The sequence below is a fragment of the Daktulosphaira vitifoliae genome, unplaced genomic scaffold (genome assembly GCF_025091365.1).
Source record: "Daktulosphaira vitifoliae isolate Bord-2020 unplaced genomic scaffold, ASM2509136v1 Scaffold_1, whole genome shotgun sequence".
Taxonomy (NCBI): Eukaryota; Metazoa; Arthropoda; class Insecta; order Hemiptera; family Phylloxeridae; genus Daktulosphaira; species Daktulosphaira vitifoliae.
The window spans coordinates 83,511,650-83,537,065 of record NW_026099572.1 but is presented as its reverse complement, the minus strand read 5'-3'; the positions used below and the strand labels follow the sequence as shown (position 1 = coordinate 83,537,065).

At 24.4% G+C, this 25,416-nt stretch overlaps 1 protein-coding gene across 1 annotated transcript in view; it reads left to right on the top strand.

Annotated features, from left to right (window-relative positions):
- LOC126903046 (uncharacterized) overlaps positions 1 to 23,835 on the top strand; it is a 62,086-nt gene extending 38,251 nt beyond the window's left edge. Inside the window, exons 2-6 of the mRNA XM_050680969.1 lie at positions 11,607 to 11,815; positions 12,293 to 12,428; positions 12,502 to 12,635; positions 21,230 to 21,470; positions 22,996 to 23,835. Coding sequence (XP_050536926.1) covers positions 11,607 to 11,815; positions 12,293 to 12,428; positions 12,502 to 12,635; positions 21,230 to 21,470; positions 22,996 to 23,069 — 794 coding nt within the window. The 3' untranslated portion in view covers positions 23,070 to 23,835. The remainder of the gene's footprint in view (positions 1 to 11,606; positions 11,816 to 12,292; positions 12,429 to 12,501; positions 12,636 to 21,229; positions 21,471 to 22,995) is intronic.
- Positions 23,836 to 25,416: the final 1,581 nt, after the last annotated feature.

Here is a 25,416-nt window from a genome sequence, read left to right as displayed (position 1 = left end):
TTCTTTATTTTAATCTACTAAATTAAATTTTAAATGTCTGTATAAAACATAATTATTTATATAATTATACATCGATTCACTTGTAAAACTCATGTCAGTAAAATATTTTATACTTAACGTTTTGAACGTCAAGTGTTGTAAAAAAATAGAAAAAAATTTGTTCTTAGCTGTGCATACTATTTTTGGCACAAGTCAATAGAACGGTTTAATACACTTAAGTTATTATTTTAAAGTAAATAAATTACTTTAGTAAAATTTAAATAAAAAACGTATATAATATATATAATTTCTGGACGGATTTTATATTTTTAATTTTTTTTCTGTTTCATTTGGCTTACATCCAAAGTTATTTTGCTTTAATTTTGAATAATTTTTAGCAACTAACTTTTTCTATCGTAGAAATGTGCAATTATCATTTAAAACCCTTTAAAACTTTAATAATATTATTAATCCTTTTTATGATCATTGCAACAAAGCCATATTAAACTTTAAAAACATTAATAATATTTAATTCCATTACTATTTTCATTTTAAGCCTTTTGTATGAAGTATGTTTTAGTGGTATTTTTCAAGACACTTCCGAAGGAAAATATTAATCACTAACCTTCAAACAACAATTTTTTTTTTAAATTTAGACTGTAAATACATTGCTTATCAAAATTAATATCAAATGAATGGCCTATTATATAATCTAATACTAATTTATTTAAACTATTGCATTTAAGTTGATTTATTTTATTAGTCATTATAAAAATTGTACAGAATTTTGTCAACCATGTTATCGTACGTGGTTTATTGAAATGTGTCACATTCAGTTAAATCACATATTTCAAAATAATTTATTATAAGTAATTTAACATGATCGTAATTCTTCATTTCCTGCATACGTCACATTGAATACAATCATTCTTTATATTATAATGACATTCATTTTAACTGTTTTCCATATAACATTGTATTACAATTACAATATATAAAATCTGATTTTGATGAATACATTTTAAAAATATGTTTTTGCTCAATGTCTGATGTGAAATAATTTTTATTTTTACTGATTTCTGTTAACAATAATAATAATAATAATATAAAGTTTCAATGTAATATTCCACTAAAATTTGGAATTTTTTTATTGAACGCAAATGTTACTTATATTAACATTACACTTCTATTGTAGTTAAAAAGTTACAATTATTCAATAAAATTATGGGTATTGTACAACATTGTTATCTACTGCTAATGATTGCGGTCCATTGTTACGTTACAATCGATTATATTGTTTAGATTTCCGTTTATATTAAGTGCTACCATTGTATAACCTAATGTACCTTTAATCTCGTAATGATAATAATTACACAATGATATTTAGGATAATTATAACTATTATTGTTTTCCATTATTATTAATATTATATTGTTTTACTGTGAGTATTGTATTTGATTCTATAACAAGCAAATCAAGTTAATAAAAGAGCATTATTTTCTCCCGGTTTCGACTATATTATTGCATTTACCTTATGATGTTTTATCACAAATCAACTTCAGAAGCTTTAAGAATCCTTGACAGGATTTATTTGATAGTACCGAGTCGGTGATATTGTACCATTACGGACGAAAACTTCATTTCCGGTCTCGCATGGAATAAGCGACAAGATATAACGTAGTTGTGATTTTTCTTGTGTTATTTATTTCTGACCCATCGTAAAAGAATAAAGTACTAACGAAAGAAAAAACCATCTGAATTTTTATCAATGTTGTATATAAAGATTTCGTAGCACTTTGTAACTATTATGCGCTACGAATACTTAAATTTTATCAACAATATTTTTGAACACAAGTTACTTTAAATGTTTTTATTTACAAATGATAAAATGATTTGTTTTATAAGTAAATAACATAAATGAATAAATGGTAAATATTATTTTTATAACATTATATACAATATTTAAGCTCTATAATATTTATCATATATTATTAGTTGATAGAAGTATTAATTGTTTTATAAATATATAAGTAATTAAACAAATAATAATAATAATAATAATAAAGCAGAAGTCGTGAATATATGAGATATTTTGAACATGTGCAATGAATACTGTAATGGTTCTATTCTCTTTTCTTTTTTTTTTAAAGATGAGTTTATGAGATATACATATAAATTATTTGCGTAATTTCACTATTTAGTTATCTTATATTTATTTAATTATAGTTTTTACAAACATTTTTTGTGTAAATTATACACGAACGCATCTTTTATTATTTTGCAAGTTATAATTCAAACTTTGGTTTTAAACATTTTGTTTTTTATCTTAAAATAAACTTTCCTCGCTTTTCGTTTTCTAATCACGTATAAACTATAAAAATTTATCTTCAAATTTGGGTTTTTAATTATTTAAGATTATAATTTTTATGTCTTATAGTTTTTACGCCAGTAGATGTAACAATATTTGTACAATAAGCAAATCTTCGATCTACATTTCCACTGAATTATAAATACTTGATTATAATAATAATAATATTATTAAGTCTTTATATTGTATTTGAGTATAAAAAATTAATAATTTTGTCAAAAAATAAACTAAGTTTTGCTCTTTTTCACACATGAAAAATGTTTAGTAAAAGACAATTATGATACTAAATGTCAAATATAAAATTGATCCAGTTCTATAACTGTATCATTTAAATTGTGCAGTGAATCGTCTTTATTGTTTTTTTGTCACTATACATTTTAATATTGAGAAATTTAAATAAAATTACTTGATATTATCACAAGTGATTATATTATACAACTTTGGTAGATTTCATATATATATATATAAATACATTAGTTATTTAATAATTAGTAACGATAATAATAATTAATAATCAGAGTAATATTTTAACTCTAACTATTATAATTACGCCATCCGTAAGTTTTTTAGTGTTTAAAATATTAATCCTGATAATCAATCTTCGAGGAACTACAAATTATCTACAAAATACTATTAAATACTTATGCACAGTAAATACCTAACAACTCGACGTATTAAATATTTTCTATTAAGTACTAGTATTTACAATAGTGAAAAGGAAAAATTTATTTTTTCTCAAATACAAGAAGAAGTTTTTCTTCTTGTAAAGTTCTTAATTAATTTATATTTTTATATCACGTTTATTAAGTTAATAAATATCTGTTAATATGTATTTTATATATTAATAATTATAATTATTTATTAATAATATATTGACAATTTTAATATTCCGGCGAATGAATAGTTATGATAATAAAAAATTGCCATAATACAGTTTAATAAACATTGCAACTTGTTACAATCAGATTAAAAAATATTGCAGTTATAAACTGGGCGGTGTTCGTTCACTGGTGGTATACCACTACCTCACTATTTTTTCTTGTCGTTCTGAGTATAAGAAAGTATGAAAATTCAGAATCAAATTGTTAGGTCAAGTCTTGACCTGACAATTTTATGTCTGAGTTCTATTTGTTTTTTAAATATTAATATGATAATAGTTCTAAAAGTCCTACAATGATAGTTTTCAACATGATTTTCATTCTAAATGCTTATTATTTTCGCGGTAGTTACGTACATTGATACGGTCGGTTTACGGTGTAATACACACGTATGTGGAAAAAGAAACAACGTGGGCAATCGGCAATGTAATACAATTTCCCACGCCAACACATTGGCCTTGCTAGAAGATGCCTCGGGACCTGGTGCAGAGATATTGCCGCACTTCTTCACATATTGCCTTATACCCGTCCAATCGTCAGAGGGTAGGCGATGGCAGAGGTTTATTGTTATTCTGGTCGCGAGCCACAAAGATCGCATAAAAGCTAGCAGTCCTTTTCTCTCTCTCGTTTGTTGTTGTTAGAGCTGCCCCTACCCTCCCTAGTATAGTTTGAAATGGCTAACGAACAACAGCAGAACAATGGTGGTAGGATTTGGCCCTAGGCTAATAAACACGTCTCCTATGTACTCACCCGTGTACGACAGCCCTAGTGTTAAACCCGTCACGTGTTTATCGTAAGACTCTCTCTTTCACCCGCAGTTCTATACCCTTGTGACCAACTATTTCAGTCCGTAGTCTAACATCGAGCCATAGTCTTTATTAACTGTGAAACTAAACGGTCCCGTCATTTATGTTTGTTTATTTTAACAATTTAAAAATTCATCAAAATGGCTATTAACAATCGAATGAAATACCCCATTCAAGTATATCTAATTCGTTCAGTTCCAGCTTATTAGGTAATCTTTTTTATCTAAAAATAAATGTCTATTTAAAAATTAGTATTATTCCAACAACTTTGAAAACTAATATAATGATGTTACAATTCTTAGAAACTGTAATTTACAGCATATGTGTCACACACCCATGCTATTATTGACCTAAAATAATGATTGTAAGGTGTGGCATATAGTATATGTATATAGTTAAATATTTATTTTTATGTCAAAGAATAAGCACTTTACATCTTTTTTTTTTTTTATTAAACTGATAAAATCATTTTCCCAGGGAGTGGTTAACCTGCTATACGATATGTATTGCGTTATAGTATATTAATTAGCTCGGACAATTAAAAAGTTAACCATGATTAATTTACAGAATAAAATGCTTACAATTTAACTAAATATTTTATGTAATTAAAAACAAACGACTGAAATGTATAATAACGACGATGTTACTTATAAAATATATAATTAAGATTTTCTTAATTTTGTAATATATTAATTGTAATTTATAGGCGATATAGATTTGTTGAGATGAATTAGGAAGAAATAAAAAGGTTTTATTTTAATAAATTAAGGAATCAACTATTTTTAATTTAAATATTTTTATTATGGACTTTTCTTATGGATTCTTTTTAGTAACTGACAAATTAAAAAATAAAAACAAATTAATTTTTTAATGAATTACTAGCCGGACCACAAAAAATAATTAAATATTTAAACTAAAATAAATTAGTAAAACGAAATACTTTGTGTTTGACGACAAAACTATAACTTTAGAAATGCGTGTAATTTATAATATTTTTATTGATTTTATGAATAAAGCTAAATTTTTATTTTAGCTTCGATGCGAAGCTAAAGACGTATTAGTTTTATCATGACATGTTTTTTTTTATGTCTGTTCATGAAAATTCTCAGTTCTCACTGGACCGATTTTGTTGGTCATGCGTTAAAAGAACCCAATTTTAACTTAATTGAATCTATCATCAACAAAAATTGTAAAACGCTCTCACTTTTCAAATTAAAAAATATATATTTAAATTACGCTACATTAAATAATGGTATTTTCAATTTTTTTTTTCGCATTTTACACTTTTATAACTTTTTTTTTGAATTATTGATACTAATGAAATTTTTATAAAATATACGAGAAAAAATTAACTTTTTTTTAGTATGTTTTTTTATGAAAATCCTCTGTACAGATTTATAATGATCATCCTCCATATGAAATTTATTAATTCAACTAAATTTTTCATATTATTCCAAAAGTCTGACAACTTTTAACCTAAATAAAATTAAAGCTTAATAATAAAAAATTCTGACAATTTTTTCTACTATGAAAAATCAAAACAAAAAAAATGTTTTTTTTTCAATTTTTAAGTTATTTGTCTTTAAAATTCACTATTTTATCAAAACAATAGAATTGCTACAAAGCGTCTTTTATGATAGTGATATTTTTATTTATATTTATAATTGTTAGTGTATCAAATTAATATTATAATATTTTTATTAAATAGGTTTATTTTATTAAATTTATAATGAATTATTGAGCGTTGCATCCGATGTACATAAAAATTCACTAATACATTATCTAAACCAACGTTAACATCACTGTTTGAATAACAAGGAATTGTCCCATCTTTGTGTATTGACTATAAATCTACATTATTCTTTTTTTACTAATACTGCTGAGAACCAGAATTTAATTGCAGTTGTTCATTTTGTTTTCCATATCAGAGTTCGTATTTTTGGGTTGTCTAATACATTTTACTGATTTTTATTATAATGCATTTGAAACGAAAAATATGAGTATGTGCTATGTTTAAGCATGAACTACATAGCAGCAACAAGCAGTCACTAGCTCATATAATACTCATAGGTACTCATGAGACAATCAAAACTTGATTATTTATATTTACAGCTGGTCAAGTTGTTATCATATTTTATGAGTTTGTAGCTGCATTTATCAAATGATGTTGTTAATCATTAATTATTATTTACTTAAATAATACATGTAAAAAAAAAGTAACAAATAATATACAATACAACAATTTCTTAAAAATTCAATAAAAATCTTAACAATTCTTACTTTTAGAATTTGTTGCAACGTATATCTTCTACAAGATATGAGTCGTTACGAGGTTTCTGTAATCATCGCTCAACAGATGAGTTCTGCTACCATTTCTAAACGTCAACATAAAACTGATGACTTGAATATATTTGTAAATATTCTAAATAATAAAGTAATCCATAAAAAAATCAATAAATTCAGAACTATTTAGAATATTTACAGATGTCTTCAGTTTTATGCTAACGTTTCAAACTCATTGTAAAATTCATCTTTGAAGTAATAGTTTGGTCTCGTCGGTTTTAATGAAGTCTCTCTATTTACAATGGTTTCAATAAAAGACACACAGTACATCATAAAATAGGAAAAATTACTAAGTGAAAAACTCCACAGCCTATTGGATCTATAAGGCAAGGCAACAAGTAACTAGAATTCCAAAGCTGAAGACACAGATATATCTGTGAATATGTAGACTTATATTTTTATAAAGCCATAATATTGTAGCTCTAATTTATTCGCTGTTGTGTGTAGCAGTAACATTATAATATTAATAGTACGTATCTAATGTCTGTTTAGTATTATTTAAATTACTACTGCTGAAAATGTAAGTAATAATAGTTTACTATATTAATAATTAATAGAACTATTATTGTTTAGTATTATGAACCAACGTGAGGAATTATTGTTGAGAATGTTTTTATTGTAAGTGTGATAAAGTAATCGGCCTTAATGTGGGTTAAGTTTTTTAAGATTTATATTAAAATGTTTATTAGATCTTTTTTAAGTAAGTTAGAGACGTGCTGTACAAAGTTGGTCCTTTTAATATTAGAAACCATTAAAGTTTAAGACATCCATTCATTATCTAAAGGTGTAGAGGCACTTTCCGGTAATTAATGTGGGTTTTAGAGTTAATACTAGTGTAGCTAAATCATCAGTTTTAACTAGCTAATTGCAACCTTAGCCTATAGAGTTGTAAGTTTAATGGGATATATATCGGTGTTCGTCTGATATCCTTTTCCGCTCTTACCAAAAGTTTAAATGTATATTACCTCCTTTTGATCCTTGGCTTTGTGTTAACTAATCCGATGTTGTAAACTATTATTAATTCAATCAAACCATTGCTCTGGTTGACCATTAAGAAATCTGTAGATTTCTATATGTTAAAAGCGCAGGGTTTTTGTCAAAAAGTAGTATTCTTGTTTAATTAAAAAATTGTTTCGATTAAGCAATCATTACTTTTTCATACGTCTTATTAAATTGTAAATATATTATTTGATGTATTAAATGAAATTAGAAGCATCCAATTTTAGTCAAAAAGATTTTATCGTTTATATTGGATTGTATAGTGATTTTATATGAACTTTAGAAGTCAAAATGTCGTAGTTATATTTTATTAAAGTCTTAAACGCATTTTAAAATAGTTACTCAAAAGATAAATCTTATCATTTAATTTTACCAAATTTTGGAGATACTCTTTTGTGAATTAGGGAAGTAATGTTAATATTTTAAGTTTTAGTAAAAATGTCTGTTAGAAAAAAAAGAAAATAACTTCTCCAAATTAATATTCATAAATTTAATAAGAATTACTGTCATAAAAATAAAAATCTGTAGAAAATTTTAACCAAAAATTTACATATAATATTAAGTTGAGATAACGCTTTTGACTTAATAGTTGGTTATTATATATGTCATTATTATTATATGCCATTATTGGGGGTTTCAACACGCTTATTAGTTTCTTAAGAGCACGTTATGCTTGATATAGTAGGATAAGTAGGATAAACACGTAGAAGGATTTCTTTGACAAAGAATAATAACACGAAAGCCACCAAAACGTTCCATTTCAGCTACATGACAACAGGATAACGTTCCCATGGGGGTCCTTATGAAACTTTTATTTTTCTCAAGTCGATATAATCTTTTTGATTTAGTTTTATCGGCGAGACTATGTTGTAGTATAATAGTGAGGATGGTGGCAAGAGAACTGAAAAAATATTTGGTCGATTTTTCTTACACAGCTGTTTTTACCAAAAAGGCTTATAAGAGAAAGAATATACACATTTACAGAAAGAAATTCTGTCTCTCTTACTCAGAAATTGCTGTGTACAAAGTATGTATATATTTTGGTGTCCCACGGGTTTTCATATGCTTGCGTTTGAGTAATAAACATTTTATATGTGCTTTGAATTTCAAAATAGTTCTCTTTTTTAAGTAATCTTTTATCGAATGACATTATCTTCTTGTAATTGTTAGAGGTCAGTTTAGAGTATACACTTGAATAAACAAATTTTCATATAAGGTTAAACATTTGTTTTTGATCTTGATGCATATCTAACTTAAATTACTACGTTTAAAAAAACTAATTTAAAAGATATATTGAATAAATAAAAAAAAGTTTACAACAAATCTGTTCTATATTATTTTCCCAAACTTATAATTTCTCATTTAAATTTTATTTTATAAAAGTATTACAAGTATTAAAGTTGTCGATGGACGGCTTGTTTTATGAACCAAAGTCTTCAATATTGAGTGTTATACTAAACAATAGAAAACAATTTATTTATTTTCTTAGAAATTTATAGAATTAATTGACCGTAGAAATGAAATTACTATATAATGTATATTTGATAAGTCAGGTTATTCAACACCAGGATCGAACTTGAAACTTTGTGTTTTGGTTAATTTTTCATTTGAATGACATGCACTAATTAATTTTGGATATAAATGTATTTATTAAATTAACACAAAAAAAACCTTATTTTACTGAAAATCTCTTGGGTGGATTAAATCAGCCTATATTTTATACATAATCACAGAATATACAGAATGGACGTTGATAAAAATTTACACACCAAGTATACGAAGGTGATTAAATCAGTTGAACATTTTGAAGTTGGTAAACCAGAATATCCAAATCACTAAATTTAAACTATGTTAACAATTTAAAAATTTAATAATAATTAAAAACTGCTATTTTAAAACTAATTAAAGGTCGATTCACACTATATGGAATACGTCAACGTCACGTCACAGATCGGCAGGATCACGTCAAAATATTCAATCATGTATACAGGATGGCTCACCACTCACTGACAACTTAAATAACTTTTGATCCAGTTAATATTTTTAGCTGATTTTTTTTTTAAATAATAGTTATACGTTAGGTCTATAGCTATATCTCAATAATTAATTTTTTTACATTTTATTAAAAATATTAATTATTTTTAAATTTTAAATAAAATGTAAAAAAAAAATCTAAGATAGCTATTTTGTAGAGTAGAATTTAAGAAAAATTTTAGTAAAAAAATATCTTATTAATATTCAGTAGTAAATATTCTGTAGCGTTTTAAAGTTTGTGAAAATTTGAATTTTCATGTATTATTTTACGGTATTAAACATTGAAATACGTATTGAGAAAAGGACAGAAGAAAACCCTATCTTTTCATGATTACTATAATTTGGAGGTGTGTAACTTTTTCCATGAAAATGACTTATACTTTTGAATGAGAGTGATAAGTAATAATTGCTTTATCTAATTTCTTATCACGGTATTAATGCTAAGTTTGTAATGTATACACATTATCATCATTTGTATACACAGTAATCATGAAAAGATAGGGTTTTCTTCTGTCCTTTTCTCAATACATATTTCAATGTTTAATACCGTAAAATAATACATGAAAATTCAAATTTTCACAAACTTTAAAACGCTACAGAATATTTACTACTGAATATTAATAAGATATTTTTTTACTAAAATTTTTCTTAAATTCTACTCTACAAAATAGCTATCTTAGATTTTTTTTTTACATTTTATTTAAAATTTAAAAATAATTAATATTTTTAATAAAATGTAAAAAAATTAATTATTGAGATATAGCTATAGACCTAACGTATAACTATTATTTAAAAAAAAAATCACCTAAAAATATTAACTGGATCAAAAGTTATTTAAGTTGTCAGTGAGTGGTGAGCCACTCTGTATATATAATTATCGTTCGTTCACATACTCCGGCCACGTTACGTAACGTCAAAATCCGGTAATTTACATGGTTAAATATTTTGAAGTGACACTGCTGATCTGTGACGTGACGTTGACGTGTTCCGTATAGTGTGAATCGACCTTTAATATTCAATAGGTATATTGGATTACTAAGCGTATTAAAACAATTTTTTTTCGGGATAATTCCACATTTCTTTAAAATAAATACATTTTTATTCGATGTCGCTACAATAAAATCTATAACATTACCTACAGCGAAATAACTACTAATTATTGTTTACATTAAAATGTGTCCAAGGCCTGGATGATTTTATTCATGAGTAAAATAGTTTACAAAAAGAAATCTCTTCCCGTTCGTCAATTAGTCTTGGGTGGTAATCCCATTCGGCAGTTCATGACAGTTATCTCTTTCCGTCCAGATGGAAACCTATAAAAAGGTTTGACGGGTTCCGCTCGACGGGCTACGCGCAAAGAAAGTTTTTGGCCGACCCTTAATGGAAAATTCAATCGCTCTTGTTCGTCATCAGCTTCTTTTTGCTTCGCAAAATTTTCCGGATCAGCTCATCTCAATGACTTTTCTACAATACCGCTAGGATAATCAATTTCCTTTTGAAAATATCCACGTATGAAATATATACTATTGCTTTATTAAATAACAGTGTAGTAAAATCAATTACACAATATGAAAACTTATTTCTGGTTTCCGAATCATTGGAATGCAATAATGATGGTACGCTTTTACTAACAATATTTTGTTAAAAATCAAGTTCGCAGAAATTTTTACTATTTCTACTCGTTTATTACTTTATAAATAAAAGAAATAGGTACACTACTTATGTTACAAAATATAATTAAATAAATAACATTAATAAATTTTAATCTTCTACAATAATGATATTTATAATGATAAATTTAGCATATATTAGTAATATACTATGAGTAAATTGATGGTTTTATTTTGAAATTTAACAGATTTATCTTTTAAGAAGAAAATTTAAAAGATCGTTTATAATTATAAAGAAAAAGTTCCGGGTTTCAAATTTAATAATTTATGAGTAGCGAGCTGTAAAATAAATGTCAAAAACTATTATAACTTACTACTTTTATTATTAAAAAATATACATATTCTATGACTAACTTAGTAATAAAATTTGGTTTATGAATGGAGTATTCAACTCTGTCTATGGCGGTTAGATCTAAAACTATTATTAGAGAATTAATACATTTATTAAAAATTTGTTATACTCTTATTTATTCTTTTTTAAGTTTATTTACCTTTACTATAATACTTACAGTTTTACTTTTTATTTTAGCCAGCAAAGGAATGTTGAAAATGCTAAAATTAGATGTACCTTCCTGGGTTGATTATAAAGATTCAGCAACTCTCAATTGTCATTATGATACAGGTGGAGATAGACTGTATTCAGTGAAATGGTACAAAGATGACAATGAATTTTTTCGATACACACCCGAGTTAAGTCCGAACACTATGGTTTATGACTTAGATGGAGTACACGTAGACGTGAGTGAAGTTTTTTTTTTAATTTTTACTTCTAAAATAACAATAATAATAATAATAACTTATATTCCTGGGTTATTCCATACAGAGATAGGTTACTGCCAACAAAATGTAACCTAAAAAATTACGACAAAACTTTTCTTAAGATCTTGTGTTCGGCACTCGACTGAGTGAGCCATAAGATAGCGTTTGCCGGAGTCGTTTAAATGCAAGTTGAAACAATGAATGTTTTATCCTTTAGGTGTATACATTAAGTTTTGTGGTGAAAGTTTTCGACATCTTGACCTTAAACATAACCTCAAAAACATTATCACACCTATTTTCACTCGTCGAAATTTATGTGGACTTAACTTTTACCAAAAATCATGAATACAAACAAAAAACTCGTATTTGCTATTATTTTCTGGAAATTTCCACTTGAAAATCAAAAGTACAAAAAATGAAAATAATAATAATCATTTTTTATGTTTGATATTACAGAAAGAAAAATCATCTGCCAATTCCATTATATTATTTCCTTTGACAAGAAATAGCAATGGAATTTATAAATGCGAAGTTTCAACAGATGCTCCGAACTTTCCAACAGTATTTGAAGAATCAAATTTAACAGTTATTGGTAAATTTTGGCACTCAGTTTATTTAAAAATTTTAATTTACGAAATTTTTAAAAAAATCATTCATTTTTTTAGCGTTACCCATAAATGGTCCACGAATAGTGGGTATTCGAGAATGGTACAACATTGGTGAATATTTAGAGGGTAATTGCACTGCTAAAATGACATACCCTAAAGCGGTTGTAAATTGGTTTATCAATGGTTTAGAGGTAAGTTATGTTTTATTTTCTTGCTTAATAAAATATTACCTTATCCATAAGTAAAACAAAGACATTTATTTAAAAAAGTTTAAATACAAATAAACCTTTATAGTAGTATTTGCTATTACTACACTGACATCACAGATGATTGCTGTGGATTCTTCCTAAAAACTTTTGTCTTACTTGCTCAATAAAGCGCACTTGGATAATACGTACATTTGAGTTTTAATAATAGTTAAAAACTCGTTTAGTTTCCATTTTATGTGCGTTTGATTAAACATCGTTTACACAACAATATATGTATTGCTTATCGACAATATATTATTATTCAGTAAATATTCATTTTTTATTTATATATCAAATTTTGATGAATAAGGGAACTTTAAAATTTATAAAAGGATTTATTTTTTCGAGGAAGTAAATCAAAATAATATAATTTGAATTATTCAAAATCCATAAAAATATTTTCATATGTCGTATACTTAGTTTATAAAAAAAAATCGATAAATAAAGATATACTTTTGTTAAGATGTTTATTTTAGCGTTTTATTTTGCCCAATCTTGAATTTTTTCATTTATTTGTGTTTTAAAATTGCCTCAAAACTAATATTATACTGAAATATAAATAAGATAATAATGTTAAGAACATTCTCAATTATATTTCTTTGGTTTAATATTATAAAAGTATAACTGATTTAATTTGTATATTATATTATGTTATTGAGATGATATAAATATTTTGTTAGAGATATCTCACAATTTTTATCAAACGGAAAAAAATATTATTTCGTTAAAATTTAATATGATATATGGTGTAATTTGATGTAAATCTCTCTTTTGGATAAAATTACTTTCCATATTAGTTAAAAAGTATACAGTATACGATTAAAACTTTTCCAATTTCAATATTAAAAACTGTATTTTCAGGTAGTAAAAAATTCTTTGTTTAACTAAAATAAGTAAAATTGTTAATATTTAATGGAATAAAACTTATAATTTCTGTTCATTTTATAGATAAAAATACATAGAGTGATTATTGATTATTACTAAGAATTAAAAATATTAAAAATATTATAAATATACATTTAATGCATTTATAAATTTTCTATGAGCCACGTTGTATTGTCCAAATTTTGTAATAATTTTCCTAAGAATATATAAAATATCTCACGAGGTTTTGACAATTTGCCATTAAAAAGGTATAAGGATTTTTCAAAACCTCGTATGAAATTTCATTCAGTGGCATAGAAATATTTTTTTTATTTTTGATTTTATAGAGGAATAACCCTCTCCTACTTTTTCAAAACTATAATCTCGGTAACAATATATTAGTGATTTTTAAAATTAATTATTAAATAAACTGATAGCATATTTATAATATTTTAACAAAATTTATAAATGCATATAATTCTATGTATTAACGTCAAATTAACGTCCCAATATTTTGTATGTGAACCTTATTCTACGTTATGAACGCTCCTCAAGTGAAACTCTGAAATATCTCATAAAGTAGTAGCATAATAATTAATGTTAATGGCAAATTTTTAAATTACTACATTCTTACAATAGAGCATGAATTTAACATCTACAATATTTTATATAATTCATAGATAGACATTACAGAAAAGAAATTTTAAATGAATTAAAAAAAAAAGTAAGAACATAATGTTTCTAGTATTTTTCCTATAAATGACAAATCTTTATTATGATGTATATAATCATAATATAAAATAATCCCCAAAATAATTTTATTATTATGACACCATCGAAATAAACACATTATTTTGCTTTAAATGTATCATTTTAATTCATATCTATTTATTATACTGATGGAAACAATATTGCGTTTCAATAAAATATGTTCAAGTTTAAATTAAAAAAAAAAAACTTCTCGAGAATTTAATTAATAAATTTAAATTTGAATCACGAAACTAAATTTTTTATGAATATCTTTTTCCATTCAAGAATGAACATTCTCTTTGTACTAAATTAAACGTATTTAATTTTTATTTATCAAAACTTATTTGTAAAATAATTGAAGACTTATCAGTTAGAAATTTTAAAGTTAAATTGATTTCAAAATAATATTTATAATAATCTTTACAAAAAGTTCCATAAAAGTTTTTCTGCGTAATACAATTTTAGTGCTAAACAAGTGGACCCAACTGAATTCATAAATTTCATTGAACAATTCTAAAAATTAATAATAATTTTCTAAAATTTCTTTGTTGAAAAAATAATGACTTTAATATTAGAAATCTGATATCGTGCGATAGAAATCATATGCTTATGATCAATAGAAAATCCATTTATAGAAAATTGCAATTTAGTAGCGATGTTCTTTCAAAATATTATCAAAAGAACTGATGAAGAAATTTCAAGTAACCACAACTAAGAAGTAAACATTAATTTCAAAATTATTATTTTCTGTATTATATTGGTGGGTATCATAGTTCTAAGAAGTCGAAGATAATCAATTACCAATAAAATTTAAATACTAGCAAAACTACTTAAATTATTTTTATTTTTTAAATTTCATTTTGTATAATTTGCTTTCACTATGACTATTCACTAATAAGATTTGAGGTATTCAAGGAAGAGGACAAAATTTCAAGATCTTTACTTTAAATATTTAAAATAAAAAAACAAATAAACTAATCAAAAACAGTTTACTTAACAAAAAAAAGTGTTTTAGTTCTTGGACTTTTTACGTTCTTTTTTCTAATATCTGCCCACAGAATAATATATTTCGAGACTAAAAAGGTCTTATTTACAAAAGGAATCCTCTTTGCATATCAATCCAGAATAAAGAATAAAAAAAAGTCTACTTACAAAACAAATCGGTCAACCAACGATTTATTTCTGAATTATTTAGACGTTTTTACTTTTTCATTGAACTGATACCTAAACTTAGTGATTTATTAAAAACGCAAAATAGATACAATTTTATATTCTAACTCCATTTCAAGTAATATCAATGTACATTTCAAATAAATAAATGTCAAACTTATGCAAGTTTAAATACTTTTTAATTCGCTAAATTTTCAATTTCAGTTTAAGGAATGGAACCCAAACCCAACCATACATTAAATTCATAACTTAATTTTAAATAAAATAATTCTAAAAATGTACATAATATGTACACATATTATGTAATAGTAAACGTGGATTTTTTAAAATCTGTTTTTGAATTAAATGAAAACAGAAAATTTATCACTGCGAATAAAAAATTACCATAAGAAATGACTGTAGGGAAATAAATGATTTCGCGCATGATGTACACTTACCATTCGTCACACTCATCGAATTACCTTGTTGCCTATGGAAATGTTAAATTTACACGTCAGAGTAAAAATATATTTCAGTTTTATTTCAATCTTATTTCACTGAATTGTTCATGTCAGTAATATCATATTCATCAAACTAAACAAGACAAGTCCAATGTTCATTTTTGGAACATAAAAAATACGTCAAGCACACTTGCACTATAATCGTGATGTTGATATATATATATATATAAATAATTTAATTTAAAAAATGGAAAATATTCAATTAATTCTTATATTGTTGACTGCATTATTAAAACATATAATTATTACAATTTTTTCAGTAAAGGAAAAATGTTATCACTAAAAAAAAAATAAATTTTAATATAAATGCTTCAAGAACATTTCACCATAAATCATTCTAACTTATCTATATAAACTAATTAGCTTGGACAAATTATTTATGATAAAAGTTATACTTATGTTTTAATGAATGAGTTATAATTTTGTTACTTAAATTTAATGCCGATCATATTAGGAAAATGGAGCGCATGGTGAATTTCGCACTTCAATAGCTCGTTAGCTAGTGGTTTTTTTTGGGTATAAGAAAAAAAATCAATATCTGACTCAATTTATTCTATGCACAAAATTTAATCACAGTACTATAATTACTTTATTGTTAACAACCAAAAAAAGTTAATCCTTCTAAAATTGATCATTTTTCCCCTGAATAAATAAAACTTAACTAATTTATAGTCTTACGGTATTTATTTATTTAAAATTTGCGATGTTGATGAATATAAATAAATTATAAATGTGACGTTAGCATTTTAAAAAATGATCTCGGACTAAACTTTTGAATTTTAATAAATATTATAAATTTTTAAATACAAATTACATTAAATTTTTTAATTTTTATCAACTTTCGTTCGAAAATTAAAAGGATTGAGTTCTTCAATATAACACATTTTTGCAGATTTCTTAAATTTATGAACAACTATGTTATAGAATTTGTTTTTTGATTATTTCACACTAAAATAATGATGTTAAAAATTGCTTTGAACGAAATACTAAGCTATTTCCTTATGTCCGCATTATTATGATCAAGAGATAAAAATATTATTGTACAACATAAAATAATCTTATATCTATATTTATGCATCTATCCGAACGTCTCGAATTTTTATGACTGGAACGAATCGCTACGTTAGCAATTGTGTTTGTTTAGAATAATATAACCTAATAAAACTTTATACTGCTGCAAAGGTTTGCCGTGTGAATTTATGGTTTATACAATAACATTAACTCGAATATATGAAAAACAAAACAATGAAGATTTACAAGACCCATATGAAGAAAAATGTCATTATGATGAAATTCGAGTTCCCACAATAGGTGTTTGCAAATACCCTTCGTATTTTATTGTAACGTTAGAAACACAATACATGTAAACGAAGATAAATTTATAATCTAATCAACTTGAATTAAAGTGTATACATTGGTGATGTTTTCGAACATTTTGTTTCGTAGGAATACCTTAATTTCATAATTTATTCGTTGGCAACACCACCAACGCCACCATTGAGAGCTAGGATTTTGACGTACATACACCTAGATTGATACTCATCCCTAGAGATACATAGCACTGGTTTAAATGCGCTAAACACTAGGAGAAACGATTAGCAAGTCAATCGTTTTGTGTGTGTGTGTAATTATTATGTTTTTTTTTGCACTATTTTTAGTATTTGCTATATGGTTCTATTGTGAATATTAGTCCATAGTCGTTTTTATTGACTAATCGTTCTTGTGATTCAAAACACTCTATACTCTTTATTTAATCGCCTAGCAGCTCTATGACCCTGTGCGTATCGTGTGTACTATCGTTTATACAATTTGTCTCACTCCCTTGTGCATGGAGAATTCTAACGAATGTTATCATACGAGACCATTGTATCAATCTCGATATCCAATTCAATCTTCTCTTCGTCTGTACTGTCTGTCATCAGGTTGAAAAATTGATAAAATGTATTATTTGTTTGATAGTATTTATTAAATTAGTTAAGCAAAGCTCCCTATCCCAATCGGTATAGTATTTGTTTGTCTAATTTTTTATTATATTGATCATCTTAAGTTTCTTTTTGATTGTAAATATCCACCTTTTCTAAATACAGTTCGCCCCTCATCTAATTACTTTTCATCAATCCTTTCTTGATAACAAAAACTAAACTACGTAAATAGTATCTAATCCAAAAAGTCTTAACAACTGGGCGATTGATTATATACAATACTACATAGTATATATATTAAGTTATTATTTTTATTACTGGAAAATTAATAACTTGTACAGTAAGACAAAAAAAAAATTTTTTTCGCAAGATGCTCGTAATGTCAGAGGTTAATAATAGTTAACATTAATTTAAATATAAGTATGATAAAAAATTAAATCTTACGCATTAAACATTGTCTTTCATAAAAATGTAGTCATTCATTTATAGATGTAAAACAGCCTACTGAATTAATACTGGAACTCATCAGCAACTGGTCTGTCATCAATATCATATACTTTCTTTATTTTTTATATTAATTTTAATTATTATTTAATTATAACACTATATTAATCAAAAAAATGTTATACTATAAATTTTAATATTATTTTAATATTTAAATATCAAATACTATGACTTCTACAATTTAGAAAAACGTTTTGGCTTAATAGAAGCTCTATAATTATTTGCACATATATATTTGAAATTTTTAATATATTTGAGTAGTAGTTTTATAGTAATTGTTTTTGTCATTGTTAGTTTTTAGTTATACTAAATTGAATTATAGAAATAAGTTTTTACGTAGTCACCCAAGTGAGTCATTATAATGTGATATAATGTTGTGAATATATGAAGTGAAATGATTTTATTCTAACGTTAATAGCAGTAGGCAAAGTTTATATGGCATACAATAAGTAATGAAATAGAAATTCACATTGTACAAGTTCATAAAGAATATTTTATTCTCAACTTTGCAAAGTTATAAAAAGTAGACAGTCAATCATTTCAAACGGTTCATGGAACTCGATCGCTAAAAATTCATTACTACTATTTGTATTCGTAATTTTCCATTTTTTGAAATTTCATAAAATATTTCAAATTAGTGAAATCATGTATTATTCTGTATGATTTGTTTTTTATTTTCAAAAATAAAAAATAGTACTAATAATTTGTTACAAACAATAATATGCCGAGTATAAATAATTTATCAACAATATACAAATGGACCAATAATTTATTTTCTTATCCTGTGCCGAACATTTTGATAAATCGACAGTTAAAATAGAATTGGATGTAGACATGCAATTTATTTTGTTTAATAGTTATATAAATAACTATGTTTGCGGAATATTATGTCATCTTAATATATCTGGAAATAGTAATTCAATACTGTAAAAACTCTATATTAACAGTTGGAGGTTTTATTACATAAACATTGAATAATAAATAAAAAAAATACCACCATTATGAATTTTTTTTGGAATTTCCTAATATTCAATATTAATCATTGAAGACGCAGCATATTGTAAATTTTAAGAATAATACTACGTAAGCTTTTGGAACACTATAATTAGAGAAGATTCTATGAAGAGTCTTAAGTGAATGTTTGACGGGCGAAAACTTAGATGAAAACTGTTTCAAGAAAAATTTTCATCGTTTCCACAGTATTATTACTTTCTAAATAAAGTAGAAAAGGCTTAAAGGATGTCGACAAGAATGAAAAATAAAAACCAATATGCTCTATCAAAATCGGTGGTGCCGCCTGATCCATTAACTGCGATCTGCCTTTTGTTCGAATCTGTGCAGTGTAAAAGCTTTGTACAACATATAAATGCACTTTCTTAGAAATTCCGAACAACAATTAAATGTTGTTTGTCGATCGAAACTCGTAGTGTAAAAACACTTTCTATAGTTTGGGAATAAGAATTGTAGTATTCCGGCTGAGTAAACGTAAACGCAGACGAGTCCATCCCACATTATCCGTCCGGTTGGATCTTTAAAGACAATAATACATGTTTGACTACTCTAGGGTTGCTTCGCGCCTTTGAGAGAGAAATCATTACATGGGTGCTAACCAACTGTCTGCTGGAAATTATCACCCCAGTCCTTTTATCCCTTTATTATTTATAAGACTATGGTACTATGTACCATTGAGTAAAAAATAAATTACTTAGATTTAATTAACATTTAGCTATTAAATTGTTACTTGCAGTTTAAATAGACAGTAGAAGCAACTTTATATTCTCCGCAAAACGCTTATACCCATTGAGATGGGTATTTATAAAAACAAATTGATTGTAATATTGACAATAATATTGTTTCATCTACTTAAATAAAACTTAAATAACTTTAAGGACGTTCTATGTTAGCAATTACATTGATTGTAATAACTGAATACCCTTTTCTAAAAAAATATTACATTTATCATTAATAGATTTTATTTCATAGAGGATGAATTGTATTCATATTTTTAATGGCATGTAATATTTATTATAAGATGTATTTTGAATGTAAGAAGGTATTTATTTATTACATTAAAATAACGGTGTAGTACTTAAATGAAGAAATAGTACCAAAGGTAATATGATATTACTTAAAATAAATGTCAAATGAAATAACATCAAATGAGTGTTCTGTAATTAGATCCCCCAAATTGTTACTTGTAAATAAACATTTTTTATTAAAAAAGAACAGTAGTTTTTAATTATTCAAACGTCTTTAATACTTTAAACTATTTAATTGTATTCTACAAATATGTAAGAGGAAACATAGAGACATTTTTTTATTTATTTGTAAAACATGTGTATAGTTAAGTTATATAGGCTACTTGCTACTTTTGATTATTCCTAACCAACGTAACCTAAAAAAAATTCTTTTTTACGCCACTGGCTAAAAATACTTCAAGTTTTATATTTATTAGATACAGATGAATATTCGCATAGATGATTTATTTTTATGAACCATAAAAAATATCAAGTTTGTTATAAGAAAATATTATTTCTAAATATTGATTTTAGGAGTACTTCTTGTAAGTTAAATGAAAAGTTATTATTTTATTATTTACTACTAAATGGAGAATGATTTAAATAAAATAATTTTCAAAATAACCCTTAGGAATACTTTTTCTTACAAAAAACTTTACAATTAACAAGGTATATAAAAATTAATTACATTTTAATCTATATATTTTTATAAAAAAAAAATGTATAGTAGTATACTTATTAAATTACACTGTATATAATCCGTCAATGGTATCAATATTAGGCTTAGATAAATATATTTTGTATTGCAGGTGGACAACTATTTGTTAGAACACTATCAACCTGAAGAATCAGATGGTCCATTTTATAACATTACTGTTGGTCTGCGTTATCCGTTAAAGAAAGAATGGGTAGACATGAATAAAAAGACCATTGATGTTAAATGCACTGCCAAAATTGCTGGAGCTGACATTATGGTTGATGAGACAAAAATTGGGTTACGTCTAGCAACTGATCATACTCTGTCGCAAGAGAGACATATTTACAATTCTGGTAACTATTGCCGAATAAGCACATAATTTTTTAAGATCTTTTTATAAAATAGACATAAAATTATGAAAACCGAGTTCATAAAATTTTTCTATTATAGTCTAGCTGTTATTATTACGAATAATCTTTTTAGATTGATTTAGGATTTTTAAAATGTGTATTATCACCAAAAGTATCACAATTCTTAAACTTACTTGATTTTCTTCAATATTTAAGAAATTTAATAAAGAATTAATTAATATTATTTCAACTTTTCGAAAAATTAAGTTTATGACACTTTCAAGAAAATCTGATTAACACATATATACTTTAATGGTAAAGGAAATAGGAATAATTTTTTTTCAAAAATGAAACTTATTTTGTAATATTAACGGTGAAAGATCAAATATAATTTAAATTAAATGCTCTATTGTCGTAGTATATAATAAGTAACACTATTAATAATTATTATGGATTAGGATAATATATTTATAAAAGTTATTATTTAAATATAGATTTAATTTCAAACAACCTCCAATTATTTTATTCGTTTTACTTAATGTGCTTTTAGATGTACATATTAGGTTTGATCAGAATTTTTATTTTATAATTCTGGTTGTATTGCTATAATATTTTCCTATTGATGTAAAAGCTCATAAAAAAAAATTGCGACAGGCGAGCTTGAAGTTTAGGTAAAAATTAATTATTTTATTTATTTATATGTTTTGTGTTACAGATATTTTATTAACAATAATTTAAATTGTTTCAAAATAACCTCAATTAAAAATAAATAGATTTAAATAATTTGATTAAAAATGATTTAAATATTCACCAAGTTATAAGACTTTAAATATAACATAAAAAAAAAACACTTTTTAAAAAGATATAAAATTGAAAAAAAAAGTTATTTTTCATATTCTAAGCCTTATAACAGGATTATTATTCAACTAATTTTTAATCAGATGCTTCTTAATTTGTTTGCTTTTCGTGTAAATTATTTTAACTTTTCAACTCAAATTATTCTCAACAAAATATCTATGAAACAAGTTATTAAACTAAAAAATTATTTGATTTTTATCAAACATTAAGATTATAAGTTGGAAAATTAATTTTTTTAGATATAGTTACTATAGAGTTTTTATAGTCAGTAGAAGCTACTATAATAAAACGTTCAAAAAATAAAATGAAAATTCTGAACCGCTCAATTACATATAGTATTTATTGGCTTGAAATATTATCTTTCACAAAATTTTTTTGTTTATTCTTAATGCATGCACATATTTTAGTAAAATATTATATTTTATTAGACAAAGCTATAGAAATAATAAGTTATAATTGTTACCAACAAAAAGAACATGATATATGTTCGAAATGATTAAACTTTTTCAACAACTCTCAAGCAAAATGAATACTAATATTGATAAGAAAAATGTACTAGTAAATTTGAAAAATAAATTATTTATTAAGTGTTTGCTCACATTACCATTGGTTATGATCAAATCCTTCATAATTGTTATTATAATACAATTTAATTGGGGATTTTTTTCAGGTACTATGAATACTAGTTACTGGATAATTTTACTGGCAGTTTTAATTTCATGTTGCCTCAAGTCTTACTATTAATTATAATTAATTCTTACAATGTGATTATAATTAAAATAATTTATTATCACGAAGAAAAGAAAAATTACAAATACATAATTGATGATGTATCAAGAGTTTTAAACATTTTAATTTCTCTCCACGCTTTTTAAGTCAACAATATGCATAATAAAAGTGTTATGAACTTTTGTTTTTAAAAGGCTTCTTCAATATGAAGCAGCAGTTTTAACAAATATGGCGGGTAGGTACGCGTGCAGTATCAATTAGAGAGTTTTACTGTTTAAAAACCTCTAAAGTTTTTAATGGAAAATAAAATTATTTTATATAAAAGAGTCACTACTTTAAAAAGCTTTTAAGGAATATTATCAGATGAAAAATGTTGTTAAAAATATAAATACATGTATACTTACATTATACTAATCATATAAATTAATTTATTAATAATCACACTCTAATGATGTTCAAAATAGCGCACTATTCTTTAAATTCATTGAGTTCGTTGAATTCATCCCACATGAATTTATTATGTCATTTAAGTTTGTATAACTTATATCAGAGATGTGTAATGTTACCATAACTCAACACTTGTTCATAGTCCTAGAAATAATGAATATTAAATTATACATATTTAAATATTTTTTGTTAAATTGTGAGTATAAGTGTTATTCAAAACTAAATAAATATATTATAGTATCAAATGTAAATATACTAAATTATTGTTAAAAATATAATTTTTTTAATATTCCTAAATAATTGTAAAATAATGTCAACAAAATTATCGATTTATTATTAAAATTTAATATCTAGATAAAAATGCTAAACATAAATGTTTTTTAAGTATGTTAAAAAAATAATTTCTTTTTAAAACTATTAACTATGAAAAATTCAAGTAATTTTAATAAATCAAAAGTTATCAAACATGCTTAATAATATTTAAGCCAATCTCGCAATAAATTGGTATAACTATACAACAACAATAACTTGAATATTTTATATATTAATAGTAGAATTTCAACAATTAATATATTTATGCAGCTATATTATAATGATCCTATCTATTAGTTTATTACATTGATCAACATTTAAGATATGCAAAAAACACTAAATTGTAAGTATTATAAGTAAAATTATTTACAGAAAGAGATACATTATTAAATTATTCTTATGGATTTCATTTCACAAGTGAGCAAGGTCGTTTATCAATTTATACTTTGAGCTATTTAATATTCAGCTGTTCAATTTTGTTTATCATTGAAAAAAAAAATTTTTTGTATCTTTAAAATTTTTTAATTAGTCTCTGTTATTTAAAATATTTTAAGTATTCCATAAATTAATTGCTGAAGGTAAAATGTTAAGATTTCTAAAATAATATTTCACTTACATAATTTGCCACAAAAAAATCTATAAAAAATCAAATTAAATTAATAAGTTTTTAATTGTTTTTACATATATATTTTTAGATAAGGATATAATTTTTTTTAATAAATTGCAACATAGTAAATTAGGTTATTGAAATTATTCATCCATATTATTCAAATTTATCATGATATAATATTAATTTTAATTATATTTATTCATTCATGTTAAATAATTTTTAAAGTTTGTTAATTTGCGTTATTTATTGTATTATTTTTAAGTAATTAAAAATTATATTATTATAAAATTGTATACAAATATAAACTTGTAAATACACTTTTTGAAACAAAATGTTTATTTAGTTAGTTAATTAAAAAAAATATATAACTAAATCATCGACGTGTCATTTCTTGTTGAGCGAGTACAAGAATGAGAAAGGTAGAAGTAAAAAAAAACAATAGTTTGTAGAAGATCATTTTAAATCAAAGTGTCGAATAAAAATAAATATATAAGATGTTTTTATTCTGTTATAATAGATAATTGATAATTGTTTTATGGTATTTTAAAATGATCCGTAACTGTTTAATTCGTTTTGGAACCTAAGTGTCAGACTATTATTAGAACTAATTTAATTTCAAGAAAAGATGCAGTAAATTATTTTAGCATGAATGTGTAAGATACCTTACAATAACTTATTGGATATCAAGTTATTATTTATATTTTTCAATAATAAGTGTTCTTTTTAACCTAAATATTTGTCAATATTAATTTTCGCATATAGATATAGTAAATAAAGTATAATTAATTATTTAACCACATATTGGTCGTTGAACCATGTTATCAAACAACCTTTTTATAAAAAATCGATAGTATAAAAATTCAAAATATTTCACAAGCAAATATTTACCATTTATGCATCAAATTCAATTTTACTAAAAAAATTAATTTTTTAAAAGTAAAAATAAACAAATACCTTGCATAATATGAATATTTTATAGCTAAATTGTAAATC